Source organism: Suricata suricatta, chromosome 13 (genome assembly GCF_006229205.1).
Source record: "Suricata suricatta isolate VVHF042 chromosome 13, meerkat_22Aug2017_6uvM2_HiC, whole genome shotgun sequence".
Classification (NCBI taxonomy): Eukaryota; Metazoa; Chordata; class Mammalia; order Carnivora; family Herpestidae; genus Suricata; species Suricata suricatta.
The window spans coordinates 87,132,515-87,148,858 of NC_043712.1; the positions used below are offsets into that span (position 1 = coordinate 87,132,515).

The following is a 16,344-nucleotide window of genomic DNA, read 5'->3' on the forward strand; positions in this document are numbered from 1 at the left end:
AACCCCACGCCGCCCGTGCACCCTGCCTTCCAGGCACCCAGGTCCGCGTCCGGGGGCCTTCCTAAATAGAGAAGGGGCTGTGCCATCAACAGGAAACTCCGGCCACCTGGCCTGCGGGCCACCTGGCTCTGAAGCAGCCGCAGCTGTCAGGGGCGCGCCCATTTCGCCTCCTCGATGCTCGGGAAGAGGAGGCGTCTCACTGTGCCAGGTATCCCTGGTCACCAACCCAGGCGCCCCTGCTGACCTGAGGGCGCGCGCAGCGCGAGGCCTTGGCAATCCTGCCCCTGACCTTGGCTCTGTGAAGATGGGCGTCGGACCTCACCGCGCACCTCTGGTTTCCTAGAGCTCTCCCAGTTCTAAAGTTCTTGGCAGTGAGTTCAACTCGCCTCTTTCCACCCACAGTCGACTCTCATGTCTGGAGCTAAATAAATTAAGTCCAACATTTACTGTAGTTTGAAAACAAAAAGTTCTAGAAGTCTAGGTTCCCTCCGCCATCCCCTCGCCCCGTTTTTTCTGTTGAACAGCCCCCTTCAAAATCTTCTGGCAAAATCGTTCCCAGACCCTCATGATCTTGGTAGGAGAAGTTGGCAGTCTGTGTCTTAAAAGGCTGTGCCCTGAGCCAAAAATAAAATAAAATAAAATAAAAATAAGGGATAGAGCGGGTTAGATTTTAACCGCTGTGGAGAAATGCAAGGTGACAGGGAGGATGGGCACTCATCGGAGCCCAGTCTATCCCACGCGGGCATTCTCTTCCATACATTTTTGTCATTGAAGTTTTAACTCAAGTGAAGGATTTTTATTATCTTTGCTGTATTTGTTAGGCATTAATTGTGCTTCAAATAGCAGATGAAACAGCTCTCTCTAAGCCCGGGCTGTGCTCTTGCAGACAGGGCGTCTCCAGAAGAGCGCTGTTGTCGGACACGGACAGTCAGGTGCAGTGTTGAATCTGCTTCTGAGAGCCAACAGCCGAGTTTACTAAGGTTCTGTGTTCCCTTCGGGGCCCTCAGTGAAGATGAGGTTCTCTGTCCCTAGGCGCCACCCTTTGGCACTGCTGTGGTCGTCCTCACCTTGGAGTCATTTTAAAGTTAATGTTGAAACTAATGTTAAAACCATCACGCTAATCCCTAGAAAAGAAACCTTTCTAAAAAACAACTTAAAAATAAAATCTTTAGGGGCACCTGGGTGGCTCAGTTGGTTAAGCCTCAGACTTCGGCTCAGGTCATGATCTCGCTGTTCATGAGTTCAAGCCCCTTCATCAGGCTCTATGCTGACAGCTCAGAGCCTGGAGCCTGCTTCGGATTCTGTGCGTGTGTGTGTCTCTCTCTGTCCCTCCCCTGCTTGCTCTGTCTCTCTCTCTCTCTCTCTTTCTCCCCCTCTCCCTCTCTCTATCTCAAAAATAAACATTAATATATATAAAATATAAAATAAAATCTTTAAAAATGACTAAATAAATAAAAGTCAACACATTTCTGCCAGAACTTTCTTCCTTCTCCCTGGGGTCGTCTCTCTCTGCTGACTCGGCCAGCAGCACTCCACTGTAGAATCTTAGCTGTGACTATATTCCGAGCCCGGGAGGCCCTCTTCGTGAAGCTTTGCAGTCCGTTGGTCTCGGGGATTCCCCAGTCGCTGTTTAAAGTCTCTTGTTCCCACAGATTATTTTTTCTTTTTTAATTTAAGAATGGTAAATGTGTTCCTTTTCTGGCATTGCTGTGTTAATGGATGTCCGAGGTCTACATGTCTGTCTCGTGTGTTTCCACCTGTTCTTACTGTGTTCTCTGTGAGCCAATTACTCTTTATTATTTTTAATTTTTAATATTTATTTATTTATTTATTTATTTTAAGACAGAGAGTAAGACAGAGTGTGAGCAGGGGAGGGGCAGAGAGAGAGGGAGACACAGAATCTGAAACAGGCTCCAGGCTCTGAGCTGTCAGCACAGAGCCCAATGCGGGGCTTGAACTCATAAACCCTAAGATCATGACCTGAGCCGAAGTCGGCGCTTAAGTGAATGAGCCCCCCGCCCCCAGAGCCCTGGAAGCAGGTGTTTTAAAGAACTTCCATACCCACTGAGGTTCTACCCTCAAGTTGGGTGGTTTGAACTGTAAAGAATTCTGGCTCGGACTTGACTTCTGTTTACAATTTTAAAGCCATTGTTCTGTCACTTTCTTCTTTAAGTGTTCCCTCGAGAACCCACGCCATCCTGATCCTTTGTCCTTTATCCTTTTCTTCTTATTCTGACTCTCTGAGCACAGTGGCTGCTTCAGGACCATCCCCTGGCCCTCATTCGGCAGCGTTTCCCCGGAACTTCTTTCCGGCTCTGCGCCTCTGCGGGGCGCAGCTCCTGGACTCGGGCGGCTGACCCTTTCTTCCCAGGCCACGGCTCCACGGCTTCCTATTCCTTTGACGCCTAATTTGCTGTAGTCTGTGAGCATGAAGGGGGGGCGGGCTTTAATGAAGGTCGGGTTCACCATCTGGGCTCCTCTGTCCTTCACGGCCCTGGGCTGGATGCAGGAGGGTCCGCTTCTCGCTGGCAGAGGGGAAGGGACAGTTACCCACTCCTCTGCGGCACCATTGGGTATCCTCGAGGTGCCCAGAGTCTTCACCCTGGTGACAAAACCTGGCCCGATGCTGACGGTTCTCTTCCCCCCTCACCCCCACTGCAGCCACTGTCACGATCCCAGAGTCAGAAACGGGAAAGACTAAGAACCCACAATTCCTCCTTGTTACCCTCCCAGGATGGGAGGGAGGGCTGCCCGGATTCTGCAGACTCACCAGACGCAGGCTCTGGGAGGCGGAGGGGTGACCTCACCATGCTGCTCGCCAACTTCTGTTTTTCTTACCAGCCGGCACTTTTCCAAGTCCGCTTCATGGAGTGGTTCTCCTTTTCTTGTTCGGTTACTGTTAGGAACTTTTGCATTTTTGTTTCCTGCCGCTCTCTTGTTTTCTTGGGGAGACGTGGGTGGGGAGGGGAGGTTCTTTTCCTTTCTCTAGATAGTGGGGCCCTGAAGATTTCCGCACCTTTAGCCGGAATTTAATGACACGCATCTTTAAACTTTGGGTAGATGTATCGAATGTATAGAATATACACCATTACACTTTAATATTCAGAATTTCATTCTCTTTCAAATGAAAAGACACAAGTTACACAGGATCCATCCACCAGGATGCTTTAGTTTGCAAACAAAAGTCTCTTTGGGTGCAAGCATGGACCTAGTAACATTTTATTGACACAGGAAAGAGTAGAACAGCATTAAGTGCACTTTGATACAAACTATTTTGACTTGGAATAAAAGTCACACAACACACAATTCACCATTTTACCCGTTTCAAGGTGCGGGGATACCTTTGTCAAAGGCAATGACTCAACCCGATCTTGTCTTGTGAAGCAAGCTGTGCTGATGGGCCGGCACCACTGGACCTCAGGAGTGCCCGACTGATCACCTCCATCGGCGAGGATGCCCTGGAACATGGAGAAGCCTCCCTCTGCAGGATTTCCTCCACCAAATCGGCTGGGATGTGACGGTGAGCTTTTAACTGCCAACGGTGGGCTGCCTCTTTTTTTCTGTTGTCAGTGAGGTTTTGAGCAAAAAAAGTAAAGAGAAAAGTAACTCAAGGACGAAGGAGAGCACCTGAACGTGGATTTCGTGGCTTTATACACAGTGCTGATGACCCGTCAGGGGGAGAAAGCACGGATGTCGCCCCGTGGCATTTCCTGGGAGTGTCGGTGGCTTCTCTGTGCACCCCTGATTTCTTATTTTTAGTGAAATTCAAATCAACAAGTAATTACTGTCTGCATCTTATTGCCAGACATGACACCGAGCCCTGGAGGTTAAAAAGGATCAAATATTTTGTGTGGGACGCCTGGGTGGCTCAGTCGGTTAAGTGACCAACTTTGGCTCAGGTCATGATCTCATGGTCCCTGAGTTCAAGCCCTGCATCGGGCTCTGTGCTGACAGCTCAGCGCCTGGAGCTGCTGTGGGTTCTCTGTCTCCCTCTTTCTCTCCCCCTCTTCTGCTCACACACACTCTCTTTCTCTTAAAACTAAATAAACACTTTAAAAAAAAATAACAACATAAAAAAGATCAAATATCTCAGCAGGTGATGATGTATCGCCTAAAAAGTTACTCTTTAAACATATAATTACTTAGTTGGAATTCAATTGGAGGTCAATTTACTGAAATATAAAGCAACTAAGGACCAGCAATATGACATTATTTTAGGATTGTCTTCTGAAGCAAAGCAGTAAGTGTGTTGGTGTGTAGTCCCATTAAACATTACAACTCTGGGCATCACAATTGATTTTAAGCATACCCAGAAAAAAATGCCCAGAAACAAACAACAGAAATGGTATTTTCTGATTCAAAATGATTCAAATGTTTCAGCTCCATAAATGGGCATTTCCTGTTTGCCCATGTGTCTATCCCATTGATGGGTTATGTCTGAAAACTTGACAGATGGGGATTTTCAGATTTGACCTGGGGTTGAGGCTGCTACACTGAAACTCAGTTACGAATGAGAAGTGTTCCTTCTTCCCGTGTATCATGCAGACGGACTCATGGGGGGACGGACCGTGTCACTCACCACCAGGGAGCTGTAAATCAAATCCACAGTGAGGTATCACCTCACACCTATCGGCACGGCTCGTATCAAAAAGACAAGACGTACCAGATGCCGGCGAGGACGTGGAGAAAGCGGAAGCCTGGTGCAGTGCTGGTGGGAACGCAGACGGGAGCAGCCACTGTGGAAAACAGGATGGAGGTTCCTCAAAAAGTTAAAAATAGAATGACCCGGTGATCCTGCAGTTCTGCTTCTGGATATCTGTCCAAAGAGCATGAAAGCACCATCTCAAAAGGATATCGGCACCCCCGTTTACTGCAGCATGATTTACTATAGCCAAGTTGGTATATAGAAGGGAGCATTAGTCAGCCATGAAAATAACAAAACCTTGCCATTTGCAACAACATGGATGGACCTCAAGGGCATCATGTTAAGTGAAATAAGTCAGACAGAGAAAGACAAAATACCATATTTATCGAATATCAAATTGCATAAACACTTGAGTCTATTTCTGGACTTTCTGTTCTGTTTCTTTTTTTTTAATGTTTTTATTTATTTTTGAGAGAGAGAGAGATAGTATGAGCAGGGGAGGGTCAGAGAGAGAGGGAGACACAGAATCTGAAACAAGCTCCAAGCTCTGAGCTAGCTGTTAGCACAGAGCCTGATGTGGGGCTCGAACCCACGAACCGTGAGATCATGACCTGAGCTGAAGCCAGACGCTTAACCGACTGAGCCACCCAGGCGCCCGTCTGTTCTGTTTCTTCCTGGTTTCTCAAGTCATAGATTCTCCGGCTCGGCTTGGACGAGACGAGGGAGGGTCCTGGAGGGTGTTGCAGGGAAGTCGGGCCAGTGGGGACCCCCACCTCACTGTTCTCTAACGGAGATCTGCTTCCAGTGCTACATTTTCCTGATGCTTCTACTGACCTGCAGGGGGCAAGCGGCCAAAAAACGAAGACGGATCATGCGATGCTCTGTGTCTGTGTGGATGCTGCAGGCATGTGTGCTTATCCTGAGTTTGTTAAACTAACATTGGTGACATAGGGTGTGTTTCTGTTACTTTGTAACCCAGACACCGATGAGTGTTGTCGTTTTGAGTAACTGATTTCGCTAACTTTCCTCTTTTTCAGAGTTTGACGTTCTAGAGACCCCTTGGTAGGAAGTATACCTCCGAGCGACCTTTCTGTTGACCAAAACAGACGCACCGACCGCGCAGAACGGAGCCCTGGACGGAGCTAGTGCATCTGGCTCGCTGTTAACAGGACCACAGCTCGCGGGGAACATACACACGTGTTTCTACTCTGACCGTGTGTTTGGCAGTGTGCTTGGCCCCCTGAGCATTTAGACAGATGGCACCGGGGGGACGGGTGGCTTGGAGCAGCAGGACGCAGAGGGGGCGTCAGTGTCCTGTGTTCTTGCCCTGCTGCTGGGGGCCACCCGCCCATCAGCCTTGGTCACCTGGAGGCTGTGGTTTGGGACCTCCCAAAGCCGCTCCTCGTGCTGCACCCCTGCCTGTCAGGGCAGCACTGAGGGCTGAGGGCATCCCGAGCACCTCCGGCGTGAGAATGCCTGAGCGTCAGAGACCAGGAGGGGAGCCACGTCTGCATCGGGACCGGCCGGTCCTCGGACGGCCACCCGGCCTCTGCATCTCTGCTCTCCATGGGGTGTCGGCAGAGCAGAGGTGCAAGGCCCCTCCTGGGTGTGGGGCTGCAGGAGTGGAGCAGGTCACGGGGGGCGGTGGCCGGCCGGCCCATGGGCTCAGGCAAGCGAGCAGACTCAGAGCAGCTGCAGAGATAGGAGGTGACTGGTCCTCCGGCCCCGAGCTGGGGGCCCTCGGTTCCCCCTGGGCCTCGACGGAGGTCCTCGACCAGGGGTCCTGCGGTCTCTGGCTGGCTGTACAAGCCGCACAAACCAGCAGCCTTCCCAACTCAGGACTCAGACGTCAGGGTCAGAACAGGCCCGACCCCGTGAGGCGGCCCCACAAGTCCAGGAACGTTTTCTCATCTCAGGGAAAGGTTTTTAATGGGGATCTTTAATTTTTTATTCCTTTGAGACGTTTTTATAAAACATAAAAACTAAAGAAACTGCCGATGGGCATTGGGATTGGCAAATGACAGGTGCACGCCAAATCTGGCCAGTGGCCTCCTTTGTCTAAACCCCCACGTCAGGAACGGTTTTTAAATTTTCATTTTTATCATTTAAAATTTTTTTAATGTTTATTTTTTGAGCAAGAGAGAGAGATGGAGCATGAGTGGGGAAAGGGGCAGAGAGGGGGACACGGAATCTGAAGCAGGCTGTCAGCTGTCAGCACAGAGCCCAACATGGGGCTCCAACTCAGGAACTGTGAGCTCATGACCGGAGCCCAAACCAAGAGTCGGATGCTTAACCGAATGGGTCACCCAGGCACCCCGAGATTTTATTTTTTCATAATCTCTACACACATCATGGGGCTCAAACCTAACAACCCAGAGATCGAGTCACCTGTTCCACTGACTGAGCCAGCGCCACCCATCTGTCCTTTATTTGTAATTAGCTTTTACTTTTGGAATAATTTTATTTATAGAAAGGGTACCAAGGTGGCCGGTGGCGGCCATGCCTCCTCCCGGGTCCCCGACGTTAGCCCCGTATGACCCTGGTGCGTCGGCCACCGACCGTAGTCCTGGGCACAGCGCCGTGAGCTGCACCGTGGCCTCGGTTCAGACGTCCCCGGCCTCTCCCAGGATGCTCTTCTCCTGCCGCAGCGTCCAGCCCAGGACCCCGCGCCCACGCGGCGTCCCCTTCGCGTTGAGCTGCACCAGTGACAATCTCACCTTCACACCTGCGGTCCGAGGCAGGAAGACCGGCCCTCAGTGTCTGAGGCCCCCTCTCCAATCTGACTTTCTTTGACTCTAATACAGAGAAGCCACATGAGAGAAAGAGACCAAACCTCCCTGCTTACGCTAAAGTGCTTTTAAGTAACCGGGGATCGCCGGACAGACGTCCGGCCCACACCGACAGAAGGAAGCCCTGAATCACCATTCTGTGACACGCAAGACTCCCATGACTGGAAAGTTCTTCCTAAGTTCCAAGTCAGAGCCTTTCTGTGGCCATCGTCAAAATTACAAATGCGATCCGGGTGTGGTCTGACCCATCCTGAGGATCAGGGACCAAACGGGGAGCTAGGCAGCCTCGGAGCAGGGGGAGCAGGGCCCCAGGCGGGAGGGCTCTGGGTGAGGGCTGGGGGGGGCTTCCCCAGGACACCCCTTGTGCTCCCGGAGCGAGTGGGAGGGAGGCCGGAGGCTGGCGGGGTCTCTGCTCAGGGCAGCCTTGCGCAGGGAGCCTAACATGGGACCTAGTTTAGCCGCAGATGCCTGGCAATTGAGGTCAGGAGCCCAAAACCTAACAACTTGTAAAAAATCCCCCAAAAAAGACCTCTCAGAAAAAGCGGCTGTTACACCGCAGAGAACACATCAGCTTCCTCGTCCCGCTGGGCCTTCTCATCGAGCATGTGATTTTATAGTTAAAATTATTTCCCTTTTTCTATCCGTGGAGGAAGCTGGGTTTGAAGAAGGCACATGCGGCTTCCGGGCAGGATCCCTGGTCTGTGACCTGGGGGGCGGCTGGTCAGGGTCACTCACAGGGCCACAGGGTCTGGGAGGTTCAGGCGTGCCTGACCCCGGAGCCACACACAGAGGCCCCCCACCCCCCCCAGGGCCCCGGCTCAGCTGGGGACTCTCTCCCCGGGGTCTGCGGGGGGCTGGGTCACACGGGGGCAGAACTGCACTGGGAAGTTTCCAGAATCCGAGAAGCTCTGGAACCCGTGTTCAGTTTGGGGAAGTCCAGTTTTTACAGAGTTCTTCCTTCCACGGGTCAACACTTTCTCTTCCCAGGGCTCCTCTCCTCCGAGACCCTTCCGGGGCCAAGACTTAACCCGTCACTGTCACAACACCGGGCCCGGAGGACTGTGGCCTGTGCTGTTTACCAGCATCTTTTCTAGTCCCTTCTGTGGCTTTGACATCAGTGGTAATTAATACCTCTTCTTTCATTTACTGGTTTTCCCTTTTGATCTTGGTCTAGCGAAAGGCTGATCAATCTTGTTGATTTTTTCTATTCTCTGTTTTGTCTGTTTCTGCTGTTATGTTTATTATTTCCTCCCTTCCGCTAATTTTGGGCTTAGATTACTCTTTGTCTAGGGCGGATCAAGGGCACCCTGTGCGGTGGTGATGAGGCCCCTGCTGGCATGGAACTCAGGCCCCACTTGTGGCTCCTGGAGATTGGCCATCAGACCTGGGGGTCCCTCCTCCTGTGGGGGGGACAGGTCCCTGGTTTCCAGAGCCCATTTCCTGGCTCCCAGAGAAAGCCTGGCTGAGGGAGAGGGGAGCGTACAGCTGGGGGGGGGCACAAGAAGGGGGGTCCCTCCCAGCACTGAGGCCAGGGGGCTTGCAGCTGCCCCATGGCCTCCCCACTGCTCCAAGTGTGGAGCCAGCAGACCGTCCCCTGTCTCCCTCCCTCCTCCCCTCTCCCTCCAAGCCTCCCCCTCCCTCCTTCCTTTCCCTTCCCCCCCTCCCCCCAAGCCTCCCTCCATCTCTCCTTCTCCCCCTCCCTGTCTTTCCCTCCCTCCTCTCCCCTTCCCCCGCTCCCCTCCCTCCCTCCCTTTCTCTCTCTCCATCTGTCTCTCCCTCCCCCTCTCTTCTGGCTCACTTGCTCACTCGCTCTCTCTCACTCTCTCCCTCCCTCACTGTTTCTTCTTTTCGCCTCACGCCACTCTGAGCTGGGTTTACATCTCTTGCGAGTGTCCTGGCAACACACTGTTGTGACGCCGAAGCAGGTGACGTGTGCAAGGCCCCTGATGTCAGGGAATATTAACCTTCCTTCATTTGTGCCCCTTCCAGTTCCTTCTTTTCTAGCACACACAACAGCTTCTTTGACTCAAGACACGGCACTTCCCCTTCCCGTTGGACTTAGAGCACCTGCCATGGCCTTTGCTTCCAACAGATACTAGATAGATATCTTTAAAAGTCCTGGGCACTTTGCTATAAAGTCTTTCACATGTTGTACATGATGGTTCCCTCCACACCGCCTGGGTCGTGGGTGCCGTTACTATCACCATCTTGTGGACGGAGACCCGAGGGGAGAGGTGAGGAGTGCGCAGGGTCTGCAGGCAGAGGTTGGAGAACCAGGATTCCAACCCAGGTCTTTCTGCTCCCAACTTGGTACTTAGTGTCCTGTGGCCCGGTGAGTGCGTCCGTGCTGCCCAGAGAGCAGTGTTCGGGAGCATATGATCATCTCAGTGTGTCTGCTGTGAGGTTTTACAGCTCAAGACGCAGATTACTCCCTCCCTGTCAGCTTAACAAGTGATGAGGATGCCAGTGTCATCCCAGGAAAATGAGGGACGGTAAGTGTCCCCAGTGACGACACCTCCTCCGCGCGGTCACTCTCGCAGACAGATGCCATTCTCACCTGGGGAGAGACGCCCCGGTCCAGGGGCTGTGACCAGAAATGCTCCCTGGGGCGCTGGGTGGTCTAGGCGAGTGGGCCGCCATTCCTTGTGTGGGACCAAAGACACCCCCAGATGAGAACCGTGCTCATGTTTGCACGTCCCGGGCGCGGCTGGATTCACACAGCTGCTCGGAAACAACGCATCCGGGAATTACATTTCCGGACACATCGCCCAGGACAGGGACAGTGATGGGACAGCACTGCAGCTGCTCTGTGGGATCCGAGGACGTGGGCCTTGGAAGAGGCCAGCAGCACCCAGCAGGAGCCCGTGATGGCTATGGCCAGGGCTTTCAATGGCTCGGGATGCAAATCCTGCCAGCGGCCCCGAACTGAAGCCAGCCCAGCCGAGAGCCAGCCCTGCGCCCGGCAGGCTCACGAGATCAGGCTCAGCCACAGCAGCAGGGCGCATGTGGCCCACACGGGGCTGGCTCCGGGGACCAGGGGGCATCGTGGTACAGGGCACCGTGGGCCCCTTCTACACAAGGCCACTGTTTTTAAGACCAGAGGTGTGGCTGACCTCCCTAATACAGAGAAACAAACAGAGAGTAAGACCAAATGAGGAGACAGGAAAATATATCCTCGCTGAAAGAAGACAAAATGACAGAAATAAGAGCTAAGCCAGACGTTTTGGGAATGCATCAAAGGCCGTTCTAAGAGAGGAGCTCACGATGATATAGGCCCACCTTAAGGAACAAGAAAAATGTGAAATACACAACCCAACCTTATGCATAAAGGAACTAGAGGGTGGCTCAGTCGGTTAAGTGTCCAGCTTCGGCTCAGGTCATGATCTCAATGTTTGTGGGTTCAAGCCCCGCATCAGGCTCTGTGCTGACAGCTCAGAGCCTGGAGCCTGCTTTGGATTCTGTGTCACCCTCTCTCTCTGACCCTCCCCTGCTTGCTCTATCTCTCTGTCTCTCAAAAATAAATAAAAGACATAAAAAAAATCATTAAAACAAAAGGAACTAGAAAAGGAAGAATCAGAGCCCAACGTTAATAGAAAGAAGGAAATAATGAAGATTAACAATGGAAGTAAATTAAATACAGACTAAAAAAAATAGAGGAGATCAATGAAACCAAGAGCTGGGTCTTTGAAGAACAAAATTGGGACCTTCAGCCAAGACTCATCGAGAAAAAGAGAGAGAGCCCGAAAAAATAAAATAAAAAATGAGAGAGAAGAAATAACAACCACACCATAGTATATACACCAATCAATTGGACAACAAAGGATAAATTCCCAGAAACATAAAATCTTCTAAAACTGAATGAGGAAAAAATAGAAATTTGAACAGATAATGTATTAGTAAGAAAATTAAATTGATAATCAACAAATTCCCAATATGCAAAAGTCCAGGACCAGAGGGCTTCATAACTAAATTCTAACAAGCATTTAAAGAAGAGTTAATATCTCTTCTTCTCAAACTATTCCAAAAAAGAAAATAGAAAAGGAAGGAAAATCTCTAATTCATTCCACAAGGCCAGCATTACGCTGATATCAAACCAGACATAGATACTACAGAAACAAACACACAATATCTATGATGATATAGAAGCAAAAACCCTCAACAAAATACTAGTAGACTGAACTGAACAATAGTTTAAAAGGATCTTTCACCACAACCATGCTGGGATTTATTACAGGGATGATACAGATGGTGGTTCAGTATTCACAACTCAATCAGTGTTGATTAACCAATTAACAAGAGAAAGGATAAAATCATATGCTCATCTTAATAGGTGCAGAAAAAGCATTTGACAGATACAATGTCTGTGCACGCTAAAAACTCTCAACAAATTTGGGTTAGAAGGAACAAACTTCAACATGATAAAGGTCATATATGAAAAACCCACAGTCAACATCATAGTCAAAGGTAAAAAGCTAAGAGCTTCCCTAAGATGAGGACCAAACCAAGCGTGTTTACTTTCCCCACTTTTATTCAGCATAGTTAATTCAACTGGAGGTCCTAGCCTCAGCAATCAGACAAGAAAAAAAATAACAAAACACATCCAGATTGGGAAGGAATAAATAACTGTCACTATTTGCAGATGACATGATACTATATATAGAAAATCCCAGAGACGCCACCAAAATCTAGTAGAACTAAAGATGAATTTAATAAAGTTATAAGATGCAAAATTAATACATGAATTCTTTTGCATTTCTATACACTAAGTAGCAGAATGAGAAATTAAGAAAAAAATCCCATTCACAATTGCACCAATTAAGAATAAAATTTCTAGGAAAAAATTTAACCAAGTAGGTGAAGACCTATACTTTCAATAGCATTAAGACATTGATGAAAGAAATTAAAAAGGACACCAACAAATGGAAAGATATACCATGCTCATGGATGGGAAGAATTAGTATTGTTTAAAAAAAAAAAAGGTACATACTATCTAAACCCTTCCAGCAATCCAACACAATCCCCACCAAAATACCAATAGCATTTTTTACAGAACTAGAAAAAAATCGCACTAAAATTTGCATGGAATCACAAAAGATTCTAAACAGGTGAAGGAGATTAAGAGGTATAAACTTCTAGTTTTAAAATAAGTAAGTCACAGAGAAGAAAAGTGCAGCCTGGCGAATGTAGTCAGTAACATTGTAATAAGGTTGTGATCACCATATAACAAATGTGAGCACACTTCTCATGGTATTAAGTAACGTAGCATTGTCAAATCACTTTGCTGTGCACCTGAAACGAATATAACATTGTTTGTCAGCTATATGTCTGTAATAACAATTTTTTAAAATTAAGGCATCGTTCACATATAATAAATACACACACCTGATGTGTAAGTTTTACAAACATATAAAAATGTGTATAGTTAGGTAATGGCTACCACAATAAGGACATAGAGAATTTCCATCACCAGGAAATCACCCCATTGCAGCAGACCTCCCCTCTTCCAGAATCCATTACAATTCTGATTTTGAACTTTATTTAAGTGAAATCATACATTTCTGTACTCCCGTGTGTCTGGCTCCACTTCCCTAGTGTCAGATTCTTAAAAATTTCACCCATGCTATTTTTCCATTTATTTTTATTACATATATAGTTGTCCATTTTTTTATTGATGGACATTTGAATTGCTTTCAATTTTTGGCTGTTCTGAATAAAGCTGCTATGAACATTCTTGTAGGAGTCTTTTTTGTGGACTTACATTTTTACTTATCATGGGTAAATTTCTAGGACCTAGAACAAAATTGCCAAATCAGAGTCTGTTGAACTTATTTTCCCCCCATGGTTTTGACTGGTATTGAATTGACTCTATAGATCAGTATGAGGAGACATGACACCTTAACGATACTGGACTTCCCAATTCCATAAACATGGTATGGCTCTCCATGAACTCACTACTCCTTAACTTTTTTCAGCAGTGTCTATAGTTTGCAGTGAACAGATCTTTCACAACTTTATGTATTTCTAAGCATTTTATAGTATTGTAAAGTGGTATAGGTTTTTGTAACTTTTTTCGCCTGAGTTTTGTTAATGGTATATAGGTATACGATTGAAATTTGTAGAGTAACTTCGGGTCCTGAAACCTTAGTGAATTTTCTTGTGCGTTTCTTTGTAGATTCCTTAAGATTTTTTATGTAAACAATTCTATCACATGTAAACAGAGGCCATCTTATTTTTCTTTTTCCTATCTTTATGCTTTTTAAAAATATCTTCTATTTTATTTCCTTCTACTTTACTGCAATGCTTTAAAACCTCTAATATCACAGTGAATAGAATAGGTGAATGTGAACATTATATTCCTTCCCAGTGTTAGGGGAAAGTACTCCTTATGTTACTGTTAAGTATGATGTTAACTATATGGTTTCCATAGATATTTGTGATTGAGCTGTTTCCTTATTGTTGTCAGGAGCAACTTCGCCAAGAGGCGTTGGCATCTAGTTTGAGTTGAAGGCGTTTTAAAATACCAATAAAGTCAAAAGCATTTTTTCACAAACAGTAGTACTAACGTGCTATTCTCTAGGTATTGACTGGTTTAATCTTGAAATATGGTTGCTGTGGGGCCCCTGGGGGGCTCAGCGGGTTAAGCATCTGACTCTTGATTTTGGCTTCAGTCATGATCTCTCAGTTTATGAGTTCGAGCCCCAATCAGGCTCTGCGGTGACAGTGAGGACCCTGCTTGGGACTCTCTCTCTCTCTCTCTCTCTCTCTCTCTCTCAAAATGAATAAACTTAAAAAAACTTAAATAAAAGAAGAAATACAGTTGGGATGCTATTGTCTCCATCCATTCTATAGGAGATAAACCTGAGGCCAGGTTGGTGGACGATCTTCCCAAGGGCAGACAGCTAGGAAGTGCTGGAACCGTACCGCCTGGCTCTGGGGACTGGCTGGCTGCCCCCCGTGCACGAGGCTGCCGTGGCTGCGGCCCCTCTGCCTTCACTCGTGGGCCCGAAAGTAGCCGATGCTCTGGCACAACACCTTTTGGGGGGCGGGGGCGGGGCAATGACTGCTGAGTGTGTCAGGAAGAGTACGTTTCTACAACACGATTGTAACTTCCTGTCATGTAAACTGTAATCCAGTCAGCCTAAAATGCATCCCCAGAGGTGATTCTTCTCTTTTATTTCCTCAAGATACTTAGGAAGGCAAATGAGAAGAAACCCTGATTTCATTCCTTAGAACAAGCTTAAGACTCATCTTTATTTAGTGGGTCTCTCCTTAGCTCTTTCCCTAAAATAGGCTTCCCTTACGTCCAGAGACGAGAAAGCCCTATCTTCACCCCCAAAGCAGTGTCTTTGAAATTTCCCCTTTGGCTGGAGTAAACATGGCTCATAATTTCAAGCTTGCAAACTCTTTCCTCTTCTCCGGAGTCAGTAAATATTTTCTTAAAAAAAAAAAACAAACCAAAAGCAGCTCGCGTATGTTTATCTGCAGTGTGTGCGTGTAACCGTACGTGTACACAGTCTCTGTGTGTATTTTGTTTAGGTGTGAAAATAAAACAGCGGCTACCACTGACTTCGTACCCGTTCTAGGTAGAGAACCGGGAGTTTCCCTTTCACTGTCCCTAATTCTTACGACCATTTTGCAAGATAAAAATTATCGTTCTCCATCCAATGAGAAGTTGGAGACAAGAAAGAGTAAACTCGGCCGAAGGCTATCACTGGAATTGCAGCCTGGCCCGGGAGTGGTGGCGGTTCGACCCGTTCCTGTTCAATGACCGGGTGTGTGGAATCCCTTCGGGCAGCGGTGGTCGCGCCCACGTGACCTGCTGACAGCCTGTCCCTGCTGCTGGCACGGCGCACGGACGGCCCGCCAGCACCTTCGCCGCGTGGGGACCCCCACCTGCTCACGCTCGTGCACGGAGGGCCGTCCACCTTGCACATCTCCTGAGCGTGCCCCGCCCGGGGTTTCGGAAGCGGCCCCGGGGGTGTGACAGACCACACGAAAGGGGAACCAGCCCACCCACCAGCTGTGCGAGGGCGTGCCAGGGCCATCTGGAGCCGCTTCGTGAGGGCCGGGATTTGCTTGGCAAAGTGTGACTAAGTGCTGGTGAATAAATGAATATAAAGTGCATCAGTGAACTTTTGCACGGTTCGGGAAGTTGGGTCGGTCGATGGCCGCTGCTCTGGGGTCGCACCGCCCCCACCCAACGGCGTGGGACTGTGTCGCCGCTTGGGACGCGCGCTGGCTTCACACTGGCGTCTGCAGCGCAGGCCTGCAGCGCCACCAGCCACTGCGCCCCGCGGGCAGGGGACAGGGGACGCCTTGTGGGGGCGCCGGGCGGGCCCAGGCAGAGTCCAGTCCCCGTGTCCGCCGAGGCAGCAGTGCGGAGCGAAAGGAGCTCCCTGGAGCCCAGGACCGGAGATCCAGGGAAGGCGGCGGCCCTGGCTGGGACCACACCCTCCTCCGTCCCCAAGCAGACAAATGACCTTGGGACCCCCGTCGAGTCTTCCAAGTTTCTGCCTTTTCACAGAGGCGGTTGAAGTCATGATAACCGACACTTATTGAGGATCACTGTGCTAACGAACGACTTTGCACACGTCTTCTGTAATCTTGGCCCTTCCCATGGTCAGCCCATTTCCCAAGGTGGGGAGCCTGAGGCCGGAGGGGCGGCCGGTGTGCCCCCGCGGGAACTTCCCCGTTCTTGCAACCCTTCCAGTCCCTCCAGCTCCACATGCGCAGTGACCTCCCACGTTTGCCTTCAAGAGTACGAGACTTGGCGGCCTTACTGCTCTCCACGCCCAGCTGCTGGATGATTTTCCTGAACTCTCGAGGATGAGGAGTTTCCCTGCCTGCAGCATTCCCGTCCAGCAGAGGGCAGTGCAGGCTCAGGCCCGAGCTTCCCTGCCGGCATCCCCC

General features: G+C 49.3%; 1 protein-coding gene and 2 long non-coding RNA genes across 3 annotated transcripts in view; all 3 read right to left on the reverse strand.

Moving 5' to 3' along the window:
* The window catches only part of LOC115275983, a 19,410-nt gene extending 19,248 nt beyond the window's left edge, over positions 1-162 (reverse strand). Inside the window, exon 1 of the mRNA XM_029919694.1 lies at positions 123-162. Coding sequence (XP_029775554.1) covers positions 123-162 — 40 coding nt within the window. The remainder of the gene's footprint in view (positions 1-122) is intronic.
* A 1,790-nt stretch (positions 163-1,952) lies between these two features.
* On the reverse strand, positions 1,953-4,700 carry LOC115276803. The gene is made up of 3 exons (XR_003902096.1): positions 4,664-4,700; positions 2,771-3,560; positions 1,953-2,525 (listed from the first exon to the last, which is right to left on the reverse strand). It is a non-coding gene; the product is annotated as an uncharacterized LOC115276803 (long non-coding RNA).
* Positions 4,701-4,711: 11 nt separating this feature from the next.
* LOC115276802 lies at positions 4,712-8,114 on the reverse strand. The gene is made up of 3 exons (XR_003902095.1): positions 7,205-8,114; positions 5,257-5,479; positions 4,712-4,816 (listed from the first exon to the last, which is right to left on the reverse strand). It is a non-coding gene; the product is annotated as an uncharacterized LOC115276802 (long non-coding RNA).
* Positions 8,115-16,344: the final 8,230 nt, after the last annotated feature.